This window comes from Aphis gossypii, chromosome X (genome assembly GCF_020184175.1).
Source record: "Aphis gossypii isolate Hap1 chromosome X, ASM2018417v2, whole genome shotgun sequence".
Taxonomy (NCBI): Eukaryota; Metazoa; Arthropoda; class Insecta; order Hemiptera; family Aphididae; genus Aphis; species Aphis gossypii.
In genome coordinates, this window is record NC_065533.1 from 63495135 (window position 1) to 63522182 (window position 27048).

A 27048-nucleotide genomic window follows, 5' to 3' on the forward strand; every position below is an offset into this window, starting at 1 on the left:
GCTATACAGCGTATACGTTGGGTAGGTTTCCATTAGTTGACTGGGAAGTTGACAAATAAAATAAAAATCCAACTGAATTTTCGATCAAACCCTTCAAACAACCACCGTTGTCCGTTTCACCACGACCGTGGTATAATGCATATAACATAATATTATGATTAATCGATTTTAGCGCTCTAAACAGAAATAGATTACTCTTCGCAATAACACGCTTGACACGCTTCGCCACTGCGTTATACAAGACGTTGTGTCAGCGATCTACGCGTATTATAGAATAGGTAAACGATATAATATGTGGACCGTATATCGGGTCGGTCAATGCGTTACTGTAGTCTCTACTTAAAATTTAAAACAAAATTATTATGTTAGATTCGGGTTCGAAGAAGGTGATTTTGGACTTCACTCGATTCAATCATTCTATAGAACTTTGATTTTAGTTGATAATTTGATGTGTGTGTCTGTCGTTTTAATATTATAAGGACGCAATTATACGGCTTAACTAATTTTGAAATAAATGTGAATACATTTAATATTTTACTTTTTCTAATACATTCAAATTTAATTGTTGAGGAAAGTTCTGCCAAAAAAATGAATTTCGTTAATATTTTTTTTTGGTAAGATAGGTATTAATTATTTTGTTATTATTTAATTAGGATTTTATTTTTATTTTTATGGTAAGTTTTTGGAACACGTGTTCTCGTGTGTGCTCTAATCTGTCGTTGCTTATAATCTGGGTGGTCACTCATTGAGAACTACAATTTCATACGATGCTAGACCACAGATCCATTCCGTGGCTACAACCAAACACTACGTCACACCCGATGAAAATAATATAATAGATTGGGAAAAATTCCCAATAAAATGAAATAATTGCTACCATTAAATACTATTTTCATTTTTTTTAAATATTTAAATTTATTGTATTAACACTTTTCCATGTGCCTTAAGATAATATTCGTTATTTATTACGAGTAATTATTTATTATTCATTTATTTATGAGTAAACTATCATTATATTATTTTTAAACACGATAATAAGTAATTACCAATAGCATGCAACATATTTTTAAGGACACAAAATATAATTTCTAAAACCAATATTAAATAATATCAATTATTGCTACTAGACATTAAAGTTAGAATGTACAGATATGATGTAAATAAATAAATGCGGGTAATTACCATATTAGTAAACAGAGAATGTTATGAATTAAATATAACAATTTCAAAGGGAAATTGTGTATAGCGCTGAAATTAATATTTGATTTAAAAACCAGAAAGTTGTAACGAAATTGTGCACAGATATGTTATTTATTTAAACAATTAACTTGATGCTCATGTTTTAGAAAATATAATAACATTGTATGCAGTATATACTATACAGCAACTGTTTTACTGATTTTTTTTTACCTTTTTTTATTTGAAAGAACTAAGGTTAGTTTAGATTCCGGAAATGATGTCGATGAATATAAAAAGTACAAACATTAGATTATTAGCTTGATTGCGTATATCTTTTATTGTTTACAGTAAAATTTGTAAAAGGTTAATTTAATTATGATGAAACGCGCTTAACACGCATAAATATAGCAGTAATTGAATATCTTTTTTATTATTATATCGTTTACATTAACGCCAGTTTCGAATCTAATATTAGTAATAACTAATAATACTATTGTATTTATTTATCTTACGGGGAACTACGTATTATTACAGATATAATATTATAATATCATAAATTATTATATATATTCCATTTATTCACATAATATTATTAAGAGTACCAGGTATTCATTAAACTATTATTACTTTTATGTTTTCCGAAAAATAGGCACGTGTGACATCATAACGGCATAACTACACATAGGTACTTAAAACTGTCAAGAAACTATTTTTATTGTGTAATGTAATTTATATTTGTATGTAACATACGATATATTTATATATTTAGACACTATATTTTATGATATAACACGATTTTATAACGACTGATTTATGGGGTACCCATAATTTTAAATTAGGTAATGATACGAAATATTCAAAATAAAATATATACTCAGAGTTACTAAGTATTATACTGAACTTCTGATTGGCTATGTGTTACAAAATCTCGAATGATGTAAATAAAAAACATGACTTTATTTCTACAATTTGCAACGGAAGAACAAATAATAATAATAATAATAATAATAATTCAGTCACCCGTGTTGATTGCAGAATTGATATTTTTGCACCAAATTCAACGAGATTAAAACAAAACTTGTGTTCCATCGTCTCAGTTTTGAGTATTTGGACATTTTGGTGCATAGATATGGCAATAAATTGTAAATTTACCTGAACAATAGAAACGAATACTTATCGAGTCGCTAAAATACACCAAACGAACATTTATAAAGCCGAAAAATATAATCTAGATTAACTTTTAATAACCCCCTTCGACTCTCATACGGAGGACCGACAGAGGTACGGAAATTCAAACTATGCTGTTTCGTCGTTCCATTCTCGTTGATTCGCTGAAAACAAAGTTTTAATTCGGTCGAATGTAAGTCAATAATTTAAATAGTTCCGGTTAGTCCCAAGTACCCTATTGTTCACTAAAACATACCGTTTCGAATGGCTAGAGGATTTGTAAAATAATGACTTCGGGACATAAATCACCCCCAAAATCCAGGTTACCAATCGACATACGAAACACGTTTGCAAAGTACGCACAAAACCACAAGAGTACTGGACTATAAACTATATATGTTGATAATATTATGTTGTTCATATTATTGTTAGACGAATATTATAACCAGATTTTCCGCATTTTAATCAACCAACAGAAATTGAGAAAATAATATATTTATATACGTATTATTATTGTTTATCGATGTAAAATTATGAATACAAATGTATTTCTTACATTTGTCGATTCCATATCTTTTTAGACATTTAATTATAATTTCAAGATTCATAAATATTGAGACCAATATTGCATGGAATTATTATCTTCTGGTCTAATTTTAATTTTTTAAAGACAAACTCTGAGTATAATTCGTGTAGACTCCATAATATAAGTATATTATCTAACGATTTTGATAAATTTTTCATTTTATAATACCACATTTAGTATTCTATTATAATGGTTTTTTTATACTAACATATACCGAGTAAACTTTTTTAATTTAAAACTCTAAAAATTTCTAATACTATTAACGTTTTTGTAAAAAAAAGTCTATAATGTATCATAAGTCAAATGGACTACTTCATACATACTACATCGTAAGTTATGAAATACACAATTATTAAATATAAAAAATAATGATTATTTTGTAAAAAAAAAAAAAGATATCAAACGTAAACTATAATTTAGTATCAATATTAATTTGTTTTATTATGTTCAATAATGAGAAACATGGCAATAGTAATACTTCGTTTCCTTTCCCGCGTAATTTTATTGAGATTGAAACGTATTCTAATGTTGTGTAACGTGCATATTAATCTAGATAATTTTTTTCAACGAAATTTTCATATTTATGATTTATGGTTGATTATCCGATTATTTTTGGATGATAAGTGTTGTTATATAGTTATTTCTTATTTTATATGATTTGCTTTTCAAGTTCTATTAGTAATTTAAAGTTAAATTATTAGGTTTGTAATTTATTGTTAATTGTGTGTAAACACTGGTGAGTTATCGTATTTAATACACATGCTATTTGCTTGTATGCAAGCTTTAATTTATTTTTTAATTAGTTATATTATTTTTCATTTTTCTTTACATTAAACTGATAACTAATATATGATATAATGCATGTGTGGTCTATTATTTTCTCATAAGTAGTGCATACTGGAACCAAAAAATCTATAAAATATATCAACTTGATATTTTTTATACGTAGTAGAAGTTTAAATTTAGGCAATATTTAAACGATGAATAACAATTTTGATTATTTTGTTATAGGTATAATTCAAAAATATTACTCGTGGTGATTTGAAACTCTTGCCAAGTATATTATAACATTTTTTATAATACAATGACATTTTTAAAATGTTTAGTTTAATTGTACGCTATTGAAGTATTAACTAAATTTCATAGTTTATAATACTATATTACTTAAAGTAAAACAAAATAATTAAATAATTAATAGTGATAAATTTACATACGAATTATAGCTGATAAACCACTACCTCTGCTCAGAATCATTTTTCGTACTTACGAATTGATTTATCATTTGATTCAAATTTAATACAATACTCATTATAGTCAATAGCGCTATGACGAAGTGAATGGTAAAAAATGTCATGTGAAGTGGTACCAATTTTTTTTATGTACAATATTATTATTATGTCAGAAATTTAAAAAAAAATTTAATAATTATTTATTCGATTTTTCATACCTGAAGTGTTCAAATTATCTAAATAGTGATCTAAATGCATAATAAATATTTACTGTTGCAACTCCATCAACACTTTTTATACCAATTATTTGCTTGTTTTATAATTATTATTATCTTTTAATCGATTTAGTTTTCATGTATCTACATTGACGATTTTCTAAATAATCTAAATTATAGTAAAGTACCGTACTGTATTAATTTTAATTGGTATCAAACTGAGTGGCTAAGGCAATATCTATTTTTCGGAGACGTCAGACGAGTGATACTGCATCTGAACTTCTTATTTTCCCAATAAGTAAAAATTTCTAGAATCCTTGTCTCGCTGAGATCGGCTATCGGCAAAATGATTATACCTAAACTATATTAACTATTATCAATCAATCTATAATATTTCGTTTTATTTATAGTTACACATAGGGGCATAGGGCTTGTTTCCTTACGTGATGTACGATTGTTTTTATTTTCCGTCGGTTACGTTCAAAACATATCACAATGTTCTAATTGCTTAATCGAACGTTTTCGTATATATAACTATAAAATGTCAGCTAAAGTGTCGTTTTTTGTAGTCATCGGATGAAAATACGATAACGACTGTCTCACAGCTATAAATATACACCATCAGGATGCTAGTGAACATTAATTTAAACTAAAACCCTGTTAATAGTATCGATGATCTACTAAAATTCGTAATTCACTTTATTCGTTTTATTGTAGTTGTATAATTGTGAAATACGTTTTGTTGTTGGTTAATATAATATTGAGAAATTCGCAATGTATTAAATCGTTTATGTTCAAAACGCGTTATACAAAAAGCTTTTTTATTAAAAAACTAATTTAAAAATCGACTTTTTTCACACTTAATATAAATACGAATTAACAGTTTTCTTTAAAAAATTTAATTCTTTCAAGATATTTAAGTTTTAATTTTAATATCATAATTATTGTAATATGTATGAAAATTCCATGTATGTTTTGTTATTTGTTTTTGAATTATAACAAAAATTGTTATTATACTGGTGTCCAGTGAGCAATTTCATACAAATTTGAACTTCATAGACATTTTTTCATATATTTCTTATTATAAAATAATTTGTGTTTTTTGAGATTTTTGTAATTTTTTTTAACTAAAATTGCTTATGCAACGCTTTTATGACTATAGATTTTCGATATTTTTTAACTGAGTAATTCAAAATTTACTAGGAGTTTTGCAAAACATGTTTAAACATTTTTATCTAGTGAATGATATTGTCAAACGACATTTATTGAAAATTAATTTAAAAAATTAAAAGTTTCTCATGATTATAAATAATTTTAAGATTGTCAAAATAAAAAGTCGGAATATAAAATTTTGGAAGAACATCTGAACAGATATTATCTAGAATAAACTTAACTGTTAAAATCAATTGTTTTTTTCAGTAAGAATCAATAATTACATTTTTAAAGAATGGAAATAATACGTTTTATACAGAAGCTAAATTAAGAATAATTTCTGCTTCAGTCCTTCTATTAGCTATTATAAACACTGACAGCTGTTGTTACTATTCAGTCAATCGTGTATGATAATGAGATGCGTTCAAATCTATCTTGTATACTTTTTCGATTTTTAACTAAGTGTATTTACATCATTGTTAAGGTTTTGCTATTGTCGTTTTTTCTCCCAACAAATATCATTAAATGTTATAGTGGTGTAAATGAATATTAACGTCTACAGGTTTCAACAACGACATTGAATATATTATAGTCACGATTGCCACCATAGCAATGGCGTTGTGCAACAACTAATCGCCAAGTATTGGATAAAGAAAAGTCGGTCCAGTTGCATACTTCTATATATATTTAAAGGAGGGCAGGCTTAAATTCAAAAATGAGGTCACTTTAACTGACCAAGTATTATTTAAAAACAGTTGCCTAGTAAAAAATAAAAATAAAATCATTATCTAGCTCCACAATACTTATAAAGGGTAATTCAATAATTAGTATGCTCACTTCTATATTTTTCTTTAGTAACGCATTTATTAAAATTTTGATTTTTGGAATTTTTTTCAATATACTAATTATTGATGACTAATTGTTCTAATATTTATGTGTGTTTTTTTCTACCTAGTAATGTGCTGTATCGATACAAAGTAATGTTTTCAAATTAGATCTTCCTTTGAAAAAAACAAAAAAAGTAAGACTGAACTATTTTATAATATTGATGTATTTAATTAGAAATTAAAACCTAGTAGTTTTTTATTAAATTGTTTATTTTTATTAGGACTATACCCTAAAAAATTGTTTTACAGAAATATAAAATGTTTGCAGTACCTACCTATCGGATTTAGTCATTATTCAACTTTGAACCTATTTTTTTTTTACATATTATTCGTGTAAATAGATTAGTTAAATTAATTATAATATTTAATATCACGTAAAGAAAGTTAAATGATACAAAAAAAAAAAATTCAGAAAAACTATCTGCTAAATAGTTTAAATTAGAAATACTATAGAAATGAGGGGGGGGGGTATCGTTTGAAAATATTAGTTTGTACTCAACAATGCACAAGAAATATCTTAAAAAGTAAGAAAATGTATCAAGAATTTATAAATATGGTTTTCTAGTTTATTTGAAAGTTCCAAAATCAGATATTCAATAATTGCATTATTGAAGAAGAAAAATGGGTTGTGCGATGAAGATTCTTAATGAAATGCCTTGTGTACAGAATAATCTAGTAATATGCGTGCGAGTGATAGAGAGAGAGATAAAATGCGTGAGTGATGTATTTCATGAATTCCCGATGGCGAGAAGAGATCTCGTTAACTTTTCGTGCATTGGTGGATGAGCTATCATTATATACGGTTCCAAAAGCGGGTACTTTGAAAACCTCTTTCGCAAGTTTACTGTCGACGTTTGATGTATGTGTTGAACTCGAATTTGTTTGACGCTCACCTCCGGACTTCACCTCAAGCTTACCGGTATAGTAATAATAATATAATCCTGTCGAATCTTCGTAAAAGCATTCGATCGACATGATAATCTATTTTATGAATTATCTGGTCAGACAGTTTTTCCGCGATTAGCGGGTGTGTGATTTAAAAGTCGATGTTCATCCTTTATTTGTATATACATATTACATAATGTATTATAATGTTTAATTTTTAGACGTGTACATTAAATATTACATAGGTGTTTTGGTCATATACATTTTGAAATAAAAAAATTCTAAGATTCTTCATATTTTAAATTTTCACTTACAGCTTGGAAGTAATGTAGGTCAATAACTAGGTATTCAATTTTTTAACTGATTTGGTTATGAACGACATATGTATTAAATGAGGTATAAATATGAGAAAGAAAAAAATCTAATTTTTAGGTTGTCTGTATCATATAACTTTTTTATATACATCAATACATGGTTTTTGTGATACAATGGTTTTACTTTCTATCACAATAATAATAATATACATTATATATAGACATAATATAGTTGATAAAATATGTTTTTAAAAATCTCAAATGTCATGAATTATCTATTGGATCCATCGTGCTATTTTTAAAATACATATGTTGGTTAAAGATTGTATCATCCTTATCATAATATTTTAATCGCAGTTGAGTTATTGCACAACTCGTATAATAATATATATATATATATATATATACATAATATCGTTATAATTATTATCGTTATAATATATTATTGTTGAATTAAATTTCAAAAATATTTTTTATATCAGAAATTCAAATTTGGACGAAATTATATACGAACGAAGATAAAAAGTGTAGTTATCTTGTTGTAATTCAAAATTATTATCCATGGAGACTTCAAACTTGAGTATATGTATATTATTATATTTTTTATTTGTTTGTTAAGAAAAACGGTATTCATATTCAAGTACAATAAATAAGGTAATTGAAGTACGGAAATAAATAAATATATTATTTTATTGATTTTTTTTGTATAAACAATGCAATTTTCAAAATATTTAGATTTATTTTAAGTTATTGCTTCGTTGACTGTATCTACTTGTATGATACTGGTAGTACGACTAGGAAGCAATAATTAGTGTAGAGCTTCGTTGCAATATTTAGAGCAGATACAAATATATGTATATACTAATTGTATACTTATGTTTATATTTTGAAGACACCAAAAATCTATACAATTTTAAAACTGAGGCAGCAATCAAAACTGAAAACGAAATATCAGAATATCATTAAACAATTAAACAGAGTGTGATATTTTTTATTATTATTATTATTATTTTTTTTGAAAGTCAATCAGCAGTCAAGCAGTCACACGTAGTATGATAAACATCATGTGGCAAGATATAAGACAACAGTTTTTTTTATCCTATAAAAATAACTAGTTGGAGTATCGATTAATATAAAAAAGAAAAATTTTTTAGCGTTACTTTGGTCCGATTCGATTTCAAGACTAAAGTAATATGCATTTATTTTAGTTTAAATAATTAGTGATTGTAAAAAAAGTCGCTTGTGCCGTCAATTAAAATTTTCTAAGTTAAAGATAATAATTTTTGAACATAGAATTTAGTATGATTTTGAAGGTGGATTTTAAAATTAAAATAATATATTTTATATAAAATAAAATAATATGTATCTTACGTTAAAAATATGACCCCGTAAATAATAATAAGAAATAAAAAAAATACTGAAAATTAAGAAGTGGCATAAAAAATAAATGATAATTTATTATGAATATTTAACATTATGTTCGATAATGGGTAATACAGTGTTTTTTATAGTTTATAATGTTATGTTTTACCTAGAATATAAATTATTAGATCATTTTTTTGTGATAAATATTTATATTTATATATTATGATAATAATTTTTTTTTTGTTGATTAATTAACCGGTCATTTTCCTCTCGTATATGATTTTATATATATACGTATGTATAACAATTATAAATATATATATAAAAAATCGGATTAATTTCTAAATCATAATTATTGCATTTTATAATACATTATTTTAGAAAATTTAAATCCAAATTTCACAAGAATTATTTTAACACACCATACAATTTAACATGAAACGAAAGTTGTGTTAAAAATATCTACAACCTTATGTATATAATTTAAATAACGTTAAATATAAATTATGTAAATGTCTTAACCCTGAATAATTTAAACGATATTTTTCAAATCATAATTGTATATACTAATGTATATTAAGCTTTGCGGTATGGTTATTGGTTATAATTATATGTGTTTGTTAAATCGAATTATTATAAGGTTGGAGTCGGATGCGTCGGCTGCAGGATGCTTTAAAAAGTAGTGAAATTAACCATGAGTAATAAACTGCATAAACTGTCAAACAACTATTAAACACTATTAATTTAGACATTTAAATTTTACAAATTAGATTAATTTAATGTTACTCTGTTGCAGATATGTATATAATACATATTATATATTTATAGTACCTATGTGCCCTCGATTAAAATTAATTATATTAAAACAATACATTAAATTAATCAGTGCGAGCATTTGTGGAGATATTTAACACGTTAAAACTTAATTTCAAATGGTTTATTTATCTATAAATATTTGATCCTATAGAAAGATATTTCAAATTTAAAGAACAATTAAAACAAAGTTATGTTTTTAGAAACAGGGTCCAAGAGTTTAAATGATTTTTTGTTCGTTTTCAACAATTTTGCATTATAGATTTAAATAGATTAATATAGTTGCAAATACAATTAAAAACACACATATTTAAATATTAATTATATTAATGATGTTTTACATACCTAATAATTTATTATATTATTTAAAATAAAGTGCTAATATATATTTATCATAACTATGAGATATAAATCAAACCTATACTACCTATTAACGTCAGTTATTTTAGAGCTTAGGCTAGGGTGACCAATGACCATACGTCCTGTTTTAAACAGGATTGTCCCATTTTTCGAAGTATTTATAATATGTATAAGTACTAAGTAATGTATATTGTTTCATGTTTTTACTATCAATATATATTTTACACATTACAAAAAAAAAGTGTCCTGTTTTTTTTTTTTAATATGGTCCCCTAGTTTAGACGCAACAAAATATACTAGATTTATACCTTAAAAAATATATCAATAATACTGATGAACATTATTTTTACGTTAAATGAGTATTATTGAATTCTTAAATTTACTAATCTTCCATATCTAACTAGGGAAAATTAAATACCAACAGCATTTGTAACTAATGAATGTCCATGAATTCTATGATTGATAATTTCACATAAGGAATAAATTGTATTTAATTTAATATTATTATATCGATTCAGAGTATTTTATATTATATTATGAAATAATCAAATAACCTATAAAAATATATAATCACACTTTATCAGCCTATTGAAATAATAATATCAAATAACTTATATTTAACCATTTATTACACTGAGAATAATTCTATAGAAATATTTTTAAAAAGTCATTGTAAAAATCGGACAAAGTGCGCCACAGTTGTATTCCTACTTCTCGGAAAATATCCTGAGGATACTATAGTTTTGTCTATAAAACTCTGGCGCTGGAGCATTATCAATGGCTGAAATAAATATTCCACAAAATTTTAAAACCCCTTGTAAATTATACTTAAAAGATGATTTGTGAAAAAAATACACACTTAAGCTTAATGATAATTAAATTTGAATATTGTTCATTAGTCTTAACTGTTTTTCAATTTAAATAATAAACATAAACATTTTGAGATTTATTTGCATCATTGAAGAAAATATGTTTCATGACTTATTTTCTAATATAGTTACCTATTGGACTTTGAACATAAATTATTATAGTCAAAAACATTTGTCAAAATATTTACGGAAAAATGCAGATAAAAGTGACGACTGATAGAAAAAAATTAAATTAGAGATAGATATTAGTAATATTGTATTTTATACTTTTATCAGAAATATAGAATTACCACGAGACCGTTTGAAAAAATAAACCTCACACAAATAATTCCATTGAAATTGAAGTCTGACATTACGCAATTATTTTATACTAGAAACAAATCACATAATTTTTTTTACAAGTTTGTCACATTTTTTTAAACAAAAACAAGCTTCACAAGAGGTATTTATATAAATTAATAATATCAAATATAATAAATAGCTATGATATTTAATTTCTAAAAAATCGAGTTTTAAAAAAAAAAATACAATTTAATATATAATTATCATGATGAAATAATTTTGAAAAAAGTGAAGTATTTCAATGAAATACCTCAAGAGGAGTCATTTATTTATAATTAAGTATAAATCCAAAAATCTTAACAATGAATAGATCTAGAATATAATTAATTTAATTGTAGTGTAATTATCATATTAATATGACAAGCTCTCAGGTCATGTGACAATAAAAATAATTATTTTTAATATTTTGTATTAAATATAATTTGACGAAGAAATTCTTATATATCGTAGATATTTTGTTATTTAATCGAAATGTTATCGATTGACAATAATATATTCAGACAAGTTGGCATAGTTAGTTTCAAACTCTGAAAAGTTTAATTACAATACAACGAATAATGAAGACACTTTCGGTAATTTATGAGAGTTCGTCAACTTTATAATACGTAGTTGAGTGTTACAGCTAATCTTTATTTCCGTGAGCTAAATTATGGATGATCATACTACTATAATGTAATGCTATTTTCATATGTTTGCGCACTATTTGTACCATACGACGTATTTCCATACATAATATTATTTTCAAAAACAATCCTCTTCGCCGTTATTAATCGTTCAAATTATCAAGCAATAATACAATAGGGTATTATACACTGTTGTATCGCAAAACATTACCTATCCGAAACCAAGCACAACAAATAAACAACTTATTCGGAAGTAATTAACGCGATTTATGATTCTCCTATTTGTTGGAGCCATATCTGCAGCGCGTGATTGTTTTCATCTAATACTTGGTTATCAGATAGAATTCTATTTACAATAAACGTTAATTTTCTCAATTAATAATAAATTACGCAATTGGATAAATATATATATATTTTTAAATAATGTTTTGAAGTCATTATAGAATAACATCTTTAAAATGTAAATAATAGTTTTTCTTTTATTAAATTTTTGTTTGTGTTTTTTTTTTTTTTTAAGTAAATACATTACGTATATACAAATTCCAGATCTGAATTATTATTTGCTGAACATTTCATTATATTTTAACACCAATAATTTAAATCGCGTTTAATATATTTTCGACTTTCGTTCAAAATTCGTTTATTTATTTACAAAATTCCAAGTAAAATATTTTACTTCGGAATGAGGAAGTAAAATCGTTGCTGACAATTTTATAAAAGTAATAAAAGCAGAAAAATGAGGTGATTATGTTATTTATAGTAACAAATTTAAACTATGTAGAAAAATAAATGTATAATATTTATTAAAAAACATTAAGACTTCTTTAGACAATTACGACTGTTTAGAGTATATGATAGTAACTAATCGTACTTGGCGAATAAAAACTCACCAGATTTTCCATTTATGTCCATAGCCTTGAGGTTTCTGGCCTCAATGATACCGAGTGTCAAATTGTTAGTCATTGGATTGTAAGACAATGACGTTAACAAATGGCCGCACTTATCCTTCAACGGCGCTGTGAGATCTTTCCAAAATACCGGTTTTGCAGTAAAGTCAACCTAAAATTAACAAGAAGTCCTAAATTAGATACATGTATATTTCTCAGAACCAACATGCACTTCTAGCTACACGTACATGTGCACACATTACAATGTAAAACATCAAGAAGAGTGAAAAATTCGTCAATATTATATTTTGTATTGATAAACTATAGTTCGTGAAATGTGAATAGTTTTAAATGTTAACTTACAAAATGTATAAGTAGTTTATCACTAATTTGTATTAACAATTTTATTTAAAATACGAATCATACGAACGTATGTGATCAGAGCTGGTCTTAAGATGAAGTCAAAAAAGTTGAGATTTATAATTTTCGAAATCTGTGATGAGGACAGCTTTAGTTTTAAACATAATTCAATTAAATACAACAAATTTGGTTTTATCCAAAATTAAAAAAAAAGTTAAAATAAAAAACCAATGTGTATAATTTGTATTGTTTGCCTGTACGATGAACAGTATTTTTTCTTCATTAATTATTTCATCATATTTACCGACAAAGTTAAAGGGTTTTGTCAATTTTTGATGAAATAAAATCATAAGTTTACTTAAGTTCAGGGTTTTGTTATTTTTAATATACATACATATATTATATATTATTATATTAGTATTGTACTGAGAAAGAGTTTTCTCGTTAAATTAGTTTTATTGGAGGTACTCCATTTAATAAATATTTTTTTTTATAGTTATTTTTTATTTTAATTATTTTTCATAAAATTATTTATTTACTTTTTAAGCTCCATTAAATGATGTGGTATACATTAATTCAGTGTGTAAAAAGTGTTTTTTATAATATTAAGTCAAAAAATCTTATTTTAGCATTGATTTTTTTTTTTTTTTTATGAGTTTAATTTGATTTTAGTGTATTATTGATCTATATACACATATTTTTAAGCTATTAACATATAATATAGTCGAGTCTCGATAACTCGAACCTTGATAACTCGAAAACCTCGATAACTCGAATTTTTTTTGGTCCTTATGAAGCTCCTATATACCTAATGCAATATTTGTAACTCGAAAAATACATAAATCGAATTAATTTTTACGTCCCTAGAAATTCGAGTTATCAAGACTTGACTGTATTTAAGTTTAAAAAATACAAGTATAAATTGTTCTAATCCCTATTAAAATATTGTTCACATGTTTACTATTTTCGGAAACAATAAATTATTAAATTTGTTTTTAATAATTAAAAACACTGAATATCAAGATATTTTAATGGGGAAGGGGTGGGAGTTTTAATTTTGGATTTGGTATGAATTGGTCATTTAGTTCATCTGATAGATGAAAATTATCTGGAATATTTTTTTATATTTCATTGGTATTATTATATAATATATGTTTTGAACACGTAATAGATTTTTTTCATTTTGCCGGGTGTCGGGATCGATGCACTTACGTTGTTCAACTCAATGTATGTCTCGCCAATAGAATCGTCTCTGGAGAACCGATCGTAATCAAACACGTGCAAGTGAAGAGTCCGATTGTGCAACTTTTGCATTGTAAAACCTGAAACAAAATAATACAATTGCTTAAGTACACTTAAAGGTAATGTTTTATTATTATCATTAAAATTATCAAATCGGTAAATTTTACGAATTACAAGAAACAGTGAATTTTAGAACGAATTTAAACTTGTATTTTAAATACAGTTTGAACATAAATGATTTTTGTTGATACATAGTTACAATTTCAATTAAAGGATTTTATTTTTCTTGGTCCCATTTAATGTAGTATTTAATTAATAAAGGTAATTTGTATATTTTTATTACAGTGTTATTTAATATTATTTGTAATTAGACATATAACCGTAGACTGTAATCAAATAAGTTTATGAAATCAGAATGTATAAATTACCAAGAAAATTAGATTATTTGCAAAAAGAGAAGGATCAAAATTACAACATCTCTGGCAAGAAATAGATGCCTGATAATTTATTAAATAGTCGGTAAACAGCATACACGATTGAGAAAAGGTGTAATGTTTTGAGTTGGATGCACACTGTACAGGAACTTCTAAAATTATAGAACTGCATGTAGTATGCTAAATGGGAGGAGGATAATCAATTTTAATAAGAACAAGATTATAGAACAGACATTATCACAAATCTTTGATTGATTTGACTTAATTTATTTTAACCGTTTAAATAAAAATTGTTCTTTATGCTTTTCACATAATTTTCACGGCACATGATTCAGCTATAAACAACTTTTTATTTTATTTTTAAGATCGTTAATTCATTTTTTACACCAAATTAGATGAATGAAATTGTTCTTTATTATGTATTATATTAAATAATTTATATCTTATTATACTATATTTTGTCTTAACTATAAGTTGTATAGAAAAAAATTATTTTAAAAACTCATAGCACGCTGTATTGGTTGAAACCACTATTTTGGAAATTTTTGATTTAGCTAGATAACTTGTATGAAAATAAGAGACGTTTGGATTGAATTCAATGAAGCTTAAAAACTTATATTGAACACGTTCAATTTGGTTGCGGTACATTTCTGTGTGTGGTTTCCAGACAAATAAACTATACTCGAATATAGGCCTATAAATATCCCACTTCATAGACACTTAAAACAATGTTGACAAGTCAGTTGTGGAGATGGAATGGTTAAATAATTTTTTTTTTTATATTATATTATTTATTTTTATATTCTGAGCAAAACGATAAATTTATTAATTTTAGAATTATGTGTAATGTTTTTTTCTGTATACACGATGAGTTGTAAAAAAACCACAGTATTGTCATAATAATAATATAAAAATCTATTTTGCGAGCATTTGAAGTTAACATTTCAATAATATTTTTCAAAACTATGATAATTTCCTAATTATTATTTAATTAAAAATGTTTCAAGTGTTTAATTTTTATAGTTGTGTCTTAAAAATGATTTCATGTAGATTTCTTGATATGTAGTAAAAAATTCATATTGGAACTAAAAAATCTAAAACTTTTTTTTTTTTTAAAGATAAGTTAAAATTTAGACAAAAATGAATTTTTAAACGAAGAATAACGTTTTAGTTTTTTTTTTTGTTCGTTTAGTTTTGATTTAACAATATTTTCATGAATATTTGAATTTTTTGTGTACCTATATCATTATAGATTATAAACTTACGTTATAGTGCAATTTTCAAAACATTGGGAATAATTTTATGTTTATTTATAGTTTATACTTTGTATTACTAATATTAAAATAAATTATCACTATAATAATTAATAGTAGTATATTTATATGATGATAGGATGATAAACTATCTCCGTTCAAAATAGTTTTGACTTATCGTTGAATTCAAATTTAATTCATACAGTACAATTAATTATGAAATATTAACATGATTACTCAACTTCTATACTGTTTAGCATAGTGGTGGTTGTCTATTTTTTTCCATTTCTTTTAATTTCGTATACATGATACTATTTTTTTATTTATTTACAAAAATACAATTGTAAAATTATTAAAGGGGGAAAGGGAGGTATAGATTCACGTATGTGCCCGTCTGATATACGACACTATATATAGAGAGTACATATGAGAAATGCCACGTGTACCTATAATTCGTATCGATTTTCTTTTTTGTCTTTCGTACCGGAAACTGTAGACGAAAACAACATAATTAATTTCCCACGAGCTGTCGTATAAAATACATATAATACGTATATAAACATATTATATTGGAGCGTAACATATATACACGTATATACATTTGTAAAATGTATACCTAAAATAGAAAAATATATATGGGTTCTTACAGTTCGAACACCGAGAACATAAATCATTTACGGAGCATAAAATATATCTACAAAACACTATTGGACTTGAATTTCTACTAAAAAAAATAGCATCAAATTTTCAAATCACTTATTCGAAAATACTTAACGATTTTTTAATTAAGATGATTTATCTAAAGTATTATGATACTACACTATTGTCATCAAACTTAAGTTAACCAGCTAAGTTTTGGTATTTTTAACTAGTACCTATTCAAAATAATAATAATAATAATAATAATGTCTGTTAACAGATAATTCTTATAAATTGTCTTATATTATTATGCTACGCAAATTACATCATATTATAGGAGTATAACGATATTCATTGGTTGTTGATACGTTATTTGACTAGAAAAGGTATATGATAATTATTGTAATTATTTTTCTTAAATATAAATTTCCATGCCGATATTTTGGGCATTATTGGAGCACGTCCCAATTTTTTTAGAGTTAACTTTTGTCTGTAGGATTTAAAAAAACCATTGTGATTTACTCCAATAGTACAACGTAATTTTAAAATAAATGGGACATGGATAAGCGCCAACTTCATGCACGGTGAAAATATATATTTTATACTGCTTACTACGATAATAATATTAACTATCTATATATTTTTTCAATATTTAATTTTATAACTAGTAAGTACTATTATTTTCTATTTATTATGTTGATTTAATAATAATGTTATAAACGTTTTATTTTAACTGTTTTTATTAACATTTTAATTAGTTTAGCCTTTTTAATTTGATAAACATGATGCGTGTCTATTATAAAAACAAAATAATACGGATATTCTCGTTTATTATTAAACAATTAATTTTAATTATTTTTTTCTTAATAAAGATAAGAATATGTGATTATGAAATTCATGTTATTAAAGCATTATATTATATATTTTTTGTTTTTATCAAATTATAATATGCATAATATTTTTTATAGATTAATATTACACTAAAAAGTTATATTGTTTAATAATAATAAATGGGCAATACAAATTTTCTTACGAAGGTTTATATTCGATTTTATCTAATTAAAGGTATTTCTTATATTGTTGTATACCCATACAAATTATGTTGAAGTTTTAACTTGTTTTTAAATACAATTTTTTGATTAATATAATATAGGTATAATGAATATTATATTTGTTTTTATACTGAATTTATATCAATTAATTTCATTAATTTTTATAAATGAATAACTTAAATATTGTAGTTGATGGTCAATAGTCATGTATAATATTTTACATTATCTATAAAATGTTATTACAAATAGGAAATACTATTTTAATAAAAATAATAAAAGAAGGGGAAGAAAGAGATAGGTAAAAAAGAGGAGGTGTGAAAAAATGCCACATTTTCTTTCTAATATTCACGGCGGATGGAGGAGGGGTGTTTTGTTTGCCTTTTCGTCCTTACAACCCGAAAAGCCTAGTAAAGAAACCAATCATATTATATACCTATATCTACGGGAGCAAAAAAGGCTTTTTAAAAAAATGCAACAAAAACCATAACAATATTATAATAATACAATGATACACCTACCCTGAAAATAGAGTGTCTCGTTCCAGCGTGGGTTTAGGGTTCGGCGTTTCACTTTCGTGTCCAGTCGGTGCTTTTTGTCTGGCAACAATGTCACCCGAACATATGGGTCGGACGTGCCACTCAAGTCCATCGCCGGTAAGTCTTTGGCCTGTAACACGTTACAATTTATGGTCATAATTTATAATATTTAGGTAATAATATATAATATAATTGTGTAGTATCACACTATTGGCATATTATGTAGAATGAATTGAAATAATAATAATTTTTTTTTTAGTCAAATATTTTTAAACTGAAATGTGTACACGTTTGAGAAAAATATATATTTAATGGGATATAAAGAATGATTTTAGAGTGTCTTTTTTATGAACATTAAAAAAATAATCGCAATTATGTACCGCTGAAAAACTATTACTCAATAATTGAACATTAATAATAATAATAATTTATCTTCGCAATTCACTGTTCTATTCGTATTTAATTTCCATAGTTTGTTCATATTTTATGTTATTAACCTATCTATATATTTTAGATGATTAAACACATTGAACATGTATATTAAAACAATTTATTTATTGTAGTTTATGTCCAACATACATTGTTCATAAGTTGAATTTAAAATTATAATTTATACAATTTATATAATTTTCTATTATACAGATTTTAGTATAATAGATTAGTTTGAAGTGTAATCTGAAGTCATAGAACCAAATTAAATTTGAATATAATCTATTAATATGTAACATAGATGTAATATTCTATGAATAGGAAAATTTATTGTGTCTACGAGAAGTTGTGTGGATAAGTATGGTCAACAGCTGAGGACTTCTAGTGTCAAAGGAAGGGATATAAAATCAAATTAAAGCAAGTGCAGTATGGTGGTTGTATTTAAAATTCATAAATACATATTTTTACTATTATTTGTAATGAATTTACTATTATTTTATGTTTTATATAAATAACTAAATACCGTAAATGCATCGAAATGAATAATTATATATTATTATTGTATTATTTGTCGTTGTTATATACAAATTATTGTGTTTATTATTGGAAAAGCAGGTATTTATTAAATATGATACAAGTATAGTATTATTTTCATCAGCACAAGTTAGGGTGGGTAACACTAAAAAGCTGAGTAGAGTGACCCATATAAAAACTAAACGAAAATCTTTAAATCTCCGACTTCACAAACTAAGATCACTACTCTGATAAAAAATACCACTAAAAACAAAATGCTAATTTATAAACAATTTATATGCCCTTTAATAACGTATGGAAACAACTATGGGGTTCTATAAAAAACATCCTAACTTAAAAATCTTTCAACCATTCTAATCCATAAACTTTCGTCTCCTCACTAATGTCCCACGATATGTCAGTGATAGATCCTTGCATGATGATTTCATCGTTCCAATATCAACAATGGCATCCTATAATTATAATCAACTTCACAAAATGTTTTAAATCACTCTAATCCCATCACCGCCAATTTAGCATCGACCATACTACTAAACCCTTCCCGTTGTTCTAAACGAAAATGGCCATGTGATTTTATTAATAATATAAACTAAATTGAGTTGATATTGGAGTGCCCAATAGATGCTCTCTTCCCTCATATCATCAAGCCTAGTTAAAAATAAATAAATCCAACACAAGGCTTTCATCACTGTAATATTATGAAACAAATAATATTTTGCTAGTTTTTTTCTAATTTAAATAAAAATAGACATCTTTTGTTAATTAAAAATATATTTATATAATATAATTTATAATATATTTTTAATTTTATATCCAAATAGCAATAATAATAATATTATAATGCAAACGAGTTATAAAATTAAAATATTATACAATATTATGAATCATTTTTCTTCTTGAATTCATTATACTAAGCTAAACCACAACACTATAATTATACTTTTAACTTTAACCAAAAAGGTGCTATCGTTGTTAAATCCAAATAGCGATAAACTGATAATTTTAAACAAACCAAACCCATTCCTACATATAACATTATATACCTAGTAATAATTTAAATGATAATAACCGGCTTGGTGATCATTTCGTTATCATATTAATATATAATACAACATATACAATATCAGGAAACACGGACAATGCGTAGTTAATAAACACATTCAAAATACTGCCTAACTTATAAAGTTAATTATGTCATAAATTTCATAAAATATTTGGTCTATAATTATATTGCCTAGTAATTGTTGACATTATCAAAATGTACATCATAGCTGCTAACATGTATAATATTATGTTTTGTATTATTTTTAAAGCGCAAAATGTGCTTACTACTTTTAAAATAAAAATCCTTAACAAACTTAAAATCATTAAGTGTTTTATATTTTCAAAATGAATAATTATTTCAAATTTATAAATACATTGACCCACTTTGTGATTGTTGAAATATTAAAACATATATTTATTTTTATATTTAACATACATTTCCGTTTATTGGAAAACATTCAACTCTTATACAATATCCAATCATAAATTTATTTTTTAAAATAAATAAAAATAATTACTTATTATTGATTACTATACTCATAAATAATATTAAACATTTTTCACCAAATTATTACCCATAACCATCTAGGTATAACAATATAATATATAATAAGTTGAAATAACAAATTATGAATTGGATATTTTATAGGTAATATTTAAATTTATATGTAGAGCGCATATCAAATAAGATAATATACTGCTTTCTAGATATTAACAAATAGTGCGATATGCTTTGGCTTGGCTTTAAATAAAATACATCTTCATATGAAACCTCTATCAAGACCGGACAACATAAATGAAATTTTATGGGGTTTGAACGACTTTTTGTTGGTTATACTTTGACTTGGAGTATCATTGGACCTACACACTGTCCCGAAACCGTATTTGTACCTACGCATAATGTTTTTATCGACGTAAATTGCATAATAGAGACCGTAATCCGTTTTTGTTTGCACGCGACGGTTACATAAATATAATGATGATGAATAAAAAAATAAACAAAAATTTTATCGTATGGTTTTTTTTTTTTTTTACAGACACGCGCTCAGGAAATTTCAATACATTGTAGTATGATGACTGACGAGTGTTACTGATTTTAATGTCATGAGTTGAAAGACGTTCGTGACAAGCTCAGGCACTTACGTATTGTATTAATTTGTATGATAACTGCACAAATATAAACGAAGCTATAATGTGCTAAGATCAATATTTATCGATATTAAAATCGATTAGCTTACATATATATTTAAAATTTAAACCTATAAATAATTAACTTTTGATTACTTTGATATAATTATGAAAATAAGATAAGTACAATTTTTTAATTGTACACATAAGATTTTTATACTTACGATTTGTAGGTAACAGATGAAAAGTGTTTTATAGGTAACGTACAATATATTTTCTATTGGTTAAAAAAATGGTAATAAAAAAAAAAAATAAGAACTATCCTTCTCTAAAACAAATAATTAAGTAGATTATATTTTTTTAAATGTTATTGTTTATATTATATACATAATTATAAATTATCAACGGTTAATTTTTAGTTATAAATCAGTTTGCAAAAAAGATAGTAGTACTTATAATGATTGTTTTATAAAAAATAAAATATAAGTAATCTTTAGTCTATAGTAATTTATTATTATTGTACTCAAACATTCTAATACATTTATATTAACTGTTATAATTTGCATATAATCAAAAAGAGTAAGTACAATATACCTACATTCTTAGCCTATTTTATGGACTATTATCCTTAGCACATTAAGTTAAATAATTAAGAAAAACTTGATTTAACAGTATGGAATGATTGTCCTTAAATATAATTAAAATTTCAAAAAAAAATTAAATTAATTATTATTAAATGAAGAAAATGGAGTGAATATACTGAGAAAAGAGAGAACCACAGTTTAAACTCGTAATATAGTTTTGATAAATTAATGTTCAATTTTATTAAACTATATTTTCAGATAGGTACTTAGATTTTTTATAAACTTCAAAGAATAAATTTTTTCGATGAAATATATATATATTTTTTTAATGGAAAATACTTTTTTTTATTTTAAACTGTTAATAGGTATTTACTTAATAAATTTGTATATTTTCATTATTTTCAAACATTATTATAAATCAATAAGGACAAGATTGAATATTAAATCTATCATATACGAGTTTACTGTATACAACCATTGTATTAAATACTAACTAGTATCCATAGTGCGCAATGTTTAACATTATCATAAACTAAGTACTTCTTTAAATTTCAATTAAGATGCTTCATTTTTTCCTAATAATCATCTTCCAAAAATTTATAGTAGGTAAATGTGTAAATTATAATTTGGAAAACAAAATAGTTCTTTTTCACTTTAAATTATTTAAACAATCTTAAAATATTCAAATATGGTAACTGTACTATATCATATATTTTATTTTACAACTTCTCGTTTTATTCTAATTACTTATTGAATATAACATAACATACATTTAATTGCGTTATCTTCATTTTACAAAATGTTTTTTTTTGTATAATATACATTATTTATTGATACATTATTTTTATTATAATCTCTTGTCTTTAATTTTTATTTTTTAGTGCAAGATAAAAAATGACGTGTAAAAATAATTTAACTAATATTACTTATTATTTATTACTAAAAAAAAATGTAATACATAATTATATAATAATATTATAAACCAAAGAATGGATGTTGTAAGGTTTAATAAATATTTTTTAGTGTTTACAGTGTAGTGGAAAAATAATTATATAATACTAAATTGTGTAGTGATTAAATAATAATATTCACCCTAGAGCCTTCATAATATTATTATGTCTACAAGTAAACAGGGTTGACATATTACAAACAAACATCACCGCCGATCCATTTAAATAAAACTGTTTTTAATAAAAAATATTTAAACCATTTTTCTTAATAATAACAATATCATATACACATTACATATATATATTATATATATATACATAACAATTTATTACCTATATATTTAGTTATATAAGTCTTAGTATACTTATATTGTACGTATAATTTGAATTAATTGTACTTCTCAAAAATTCGTAGCAAATGCTAAAAGGCGATTCTCTTTAATTTTTAGATTCTGAACGGAGTGATGAATGTATTGATTTTACAATGATGTGTGTTTTTTTTTATTGTGTCTGTCGACAACATTTGGAGCAGTAAAAATGCTTCGATTTTTGACTTCAGCACTTCTTTGAAAAGGAAATTGAATCTAGTTGGTACTTTGGGGGGTCAAAAGTTAAAAATTTTCAATATTTTTGAAATAAATCGAGAAAAACACCAAAAAAATGAAGGAAAAACGGGATTTATTTCGCAAAACCAGTTTACGCCAAAATCGAATTTTTTATTTTGCTATAACTCAAAAAGATTGTAATTAGATGTAAATAACTGAAATTTTTACCAAATGTTTATATTAGCGCTCTCCATACACAGTTAAATTTTCAAAGAATTTTGACTTTTTTTTAACTATTTATAGACAATTGAAATTTTCAATTTTTCTAAGTATTTTTTTTTAAATAACGATAAAAATGTTTTGGCTAACCAGAAAATCTTGAAAATTTAATACAAGGTTTCTTATAAATTGTTCTTAACGTGATAAAAAAAAATCCGAAATCGTTAGTCACAATTTTTTTTTATAAGTTCTTAAAGTTCGAATTTATACGAAATATGTAAAAATTGCGAAAATTTGCAAGTAATTTTGTGGTTGGAAAATCGTAACATTTTTTTCTTTTATAACTAAGTTTTGAAAATTTGGTACAAGGTTCTCCATAAATTTTTCTTTAAATATCTGTAAAAAAAACTCTACCGGATTCAGACAAAAAAAAATTTATGAGTGTTTGAAATTTTTACAAAACCGCGTTAAATAACGATTTATCCTCAAACAATTTTAAATATTTGTTATTATTCAAAAAGTATAAGTCGTAGATACTTGAAAATTTTACCAGTTATTTATATTGGCATTTTCTTTACATGATTTAATTTTCAAAATATTTTGAGTTTTTTTGAGCTATTTATAGACAACTGAAATTTTCAATTTTTCTGAAAAATTTTTTTTGAAGTATCGATAAAATTTTTTTGGCCTTATTAAAATACTTGAAAATTGTATACAAAGTTCCTCATATGTTATTCTTATAGTGATTAAAAAATTATAAGAATACATAGTTACAATTTTTTTTTATTAGCATTTGAAGTTTAAATTTTGACAAAAACTCGTCAAAATCATGCATATTTGCAAATTATTTTGTAGTTCAAAATTCATAAAATTGTTTATATTTATATCTAACGTTAAATATTCTAGACTGACAAATCATCTCCGTTCAGAATCGTTTTTCGTATACAATGATACCTATCTTTGCATTTAAATTTAACCTACCCTAGTCCGAGGTCCACCCCACCCCCTAATGTACAGCAGAGCGGTACCCACTTGCCGACTTTTTTTCTTCCGTCTTTAATTTTTAATTTTTGTAAATATTTTTTTTTTTTTTTTAATTAAAAGTCAATAGATAATGATAGAACATTTTGTGTAAAAAAGTAAATTTTTATTGTTGTCATTTTATTTTATATTTTTTTTAAGTTTCTAAACGACAATTTACATTTTTAATTTCATATTTCAAACCAAATACTTTTTTTTTTTGAATTTATGTAAATTATAAAAATAAAATTTAAAAAAAGTATAATTTTTTAATAATAATTTGAATTTTAAAGAATTACTTTTGATACTAAAATTTAAAATGTGATTAAGGATTAAGACAAACAATTAATTAATTTCTTCATGATGCAAATATAGTTTTATAATGACCCTAAAATATGTATATAATAAATTAATAAAAACAATATATCCGAAACCTATGCATTTTTTTCAGCAAAGTTATTGTTTACTATTGAAAAAACCGTCCTTAGCAATATTATTGAACTCCTTGTCTATAACATCAATAACATTTATTTTTATAATGCACTATATATTTGTCATCGGGTGGACCACCTATGCGGACCGCTACACCACGACTAGTATAATTAATATAATAAACCGCCAGTTGATTACCGATATTGAATGTTAAATAATATTACGGAGAAATCACGCATAGATAGATTATTAATCTAGAACCGTGTACTATATTATTGTTTAGAGTGCCTGTACGCGTATATTATAAATAATAATATTATTATTATATAATATATTTATTTTGAACTTTAAACTCGGCAAAAGTTTACTATTTGTACGCATCGTATTATAATTCACTTTCATGGTGTACCTATGCGTAGGTAATTATGTATAAATATAACTCCGTACCTATATTATATCCATACCCTATCATAGAGGCGTGTGGACTTACAAGCAGTACAAAACTTATCTGGGCCGACCGATGTAAACGGCGCACCGTATATGCAATAAACGTACATGCTTCTACGTCATAACTCGTAAGGATTATAACGTAGCGATATAATAATATTAAATCGTAAAGAAATTCTGTGGAAGGTGTTCTTTAATTACACTGATTTATTTAGGCATATTTTAAAATTCATTCAGTACACAATTTTTTCTATGTTAATTTTACTAAATTGTTCTACTTGAAATAAATTATTAAGCATTTTTTGATTATTTCCGTCTTTCATATACAATACTTAACTTTTTAATTTTGAACAAAATTAAATGATAAAATAATATACTAATTTATTGTTATTCTTAATATATTTTGGTGCAGTTAATATATTATTTCACTTTTAAATTCTATATTTTTTTTTTATCTGAAAATTATGTCGTAAATCATAATTTATATATGCAAACTGCAAAACCCGACGAAATTATACTATTGTGATACACTAAATTGCTTCCGTGATGGTAATACTGTGGTATCGGTGATATTGTGAAAAGAGAGATTTTGAAATCCTAACCACTGATTTTTAGCAATTTAAATTATGCCAGTCGGGTATATAGACAACATAAATACTCGAAGCTTGAATCAACCAAAAATAATTGAATTTTTTAAAAATATTTGTATAGTATTATTTTGTATTTTGATCCGAGCAATCAAAAACAATGTGACAAATTTTACCATACTAAATGTTACTAATTTTTTTGTCTTACCTCCCACTTTCAAAATTATAGACAAATATGTATTATTAGGTAATGTAATAAGTATATTATATTATGTAGTTCGAATATAAAACAAATTAATTAATAAATAATATTCCTAGTTTATAGAACAAAAAAAAACATTTTTTTTTTTTGTTTTCAAAATTATTAAAATGTATGCTCATCTTCCTTGTCCGTATGATTTATTGTATGGCTCTATGGTACATATATATATATTTTTTTTTTTTTGATAATAATAATATAATACAACGTATCTGGGCAAGCGTTTTTCGGTGTTGTATACACTTGTGCGTGCTACGGGTAAAAGAGATTCGGCGTTTTGAATGAATAAAAAAAAAGCGCATGTGTTTCATGATGGGTTATGTATTATGCGCCTAAAAATTCGATAATAATGTGATTCTTTTTTTTCTTCACATCATCTCCACTTCGTGTGTGCGTGTAGCCAAGTATGTACTTACCTAAGCAATATTACACTCAGCAAAATGACGTATTATTATGACTATTATTATGTAGGTACGATTTT

At 24.6% G+C, this 27048-nt stretch overlaps 1 protein-coding gene across 3 annotated transcripts in view; it reads right to left on the bottom strand.

The window, feature by feature from the left end:
* The window catches only part of LOC114124774 (synaptotagmin-7), a 196967-nt gene that overhangs the window by 8902 nt on the left and 161017 nt on the right, over positions 1 to 27048 (bottom strand). For all 3 annotated transcript variants that reach the window (XM_027988142.2, XM_050205338.1, XM_027988141.2), the window contains 3 exons: positions 18372 to 18519; positions 14446 to 14555; positions 12877 to 13045 (listed from right to left, as the gene is read on the bottom strand). In XM_027988142.2, the coding sequence (XP_027843943.1) occupies positions 12877 to 13045; positions 14446 to 14555; positions 18372 to 18519 (427 nt within the window). The remainder of the gene's footprint in view (positions 1 to 12876; positions 13046 to 14445; positions 14556 to 18371; positions 18520 to 27048) is intronic.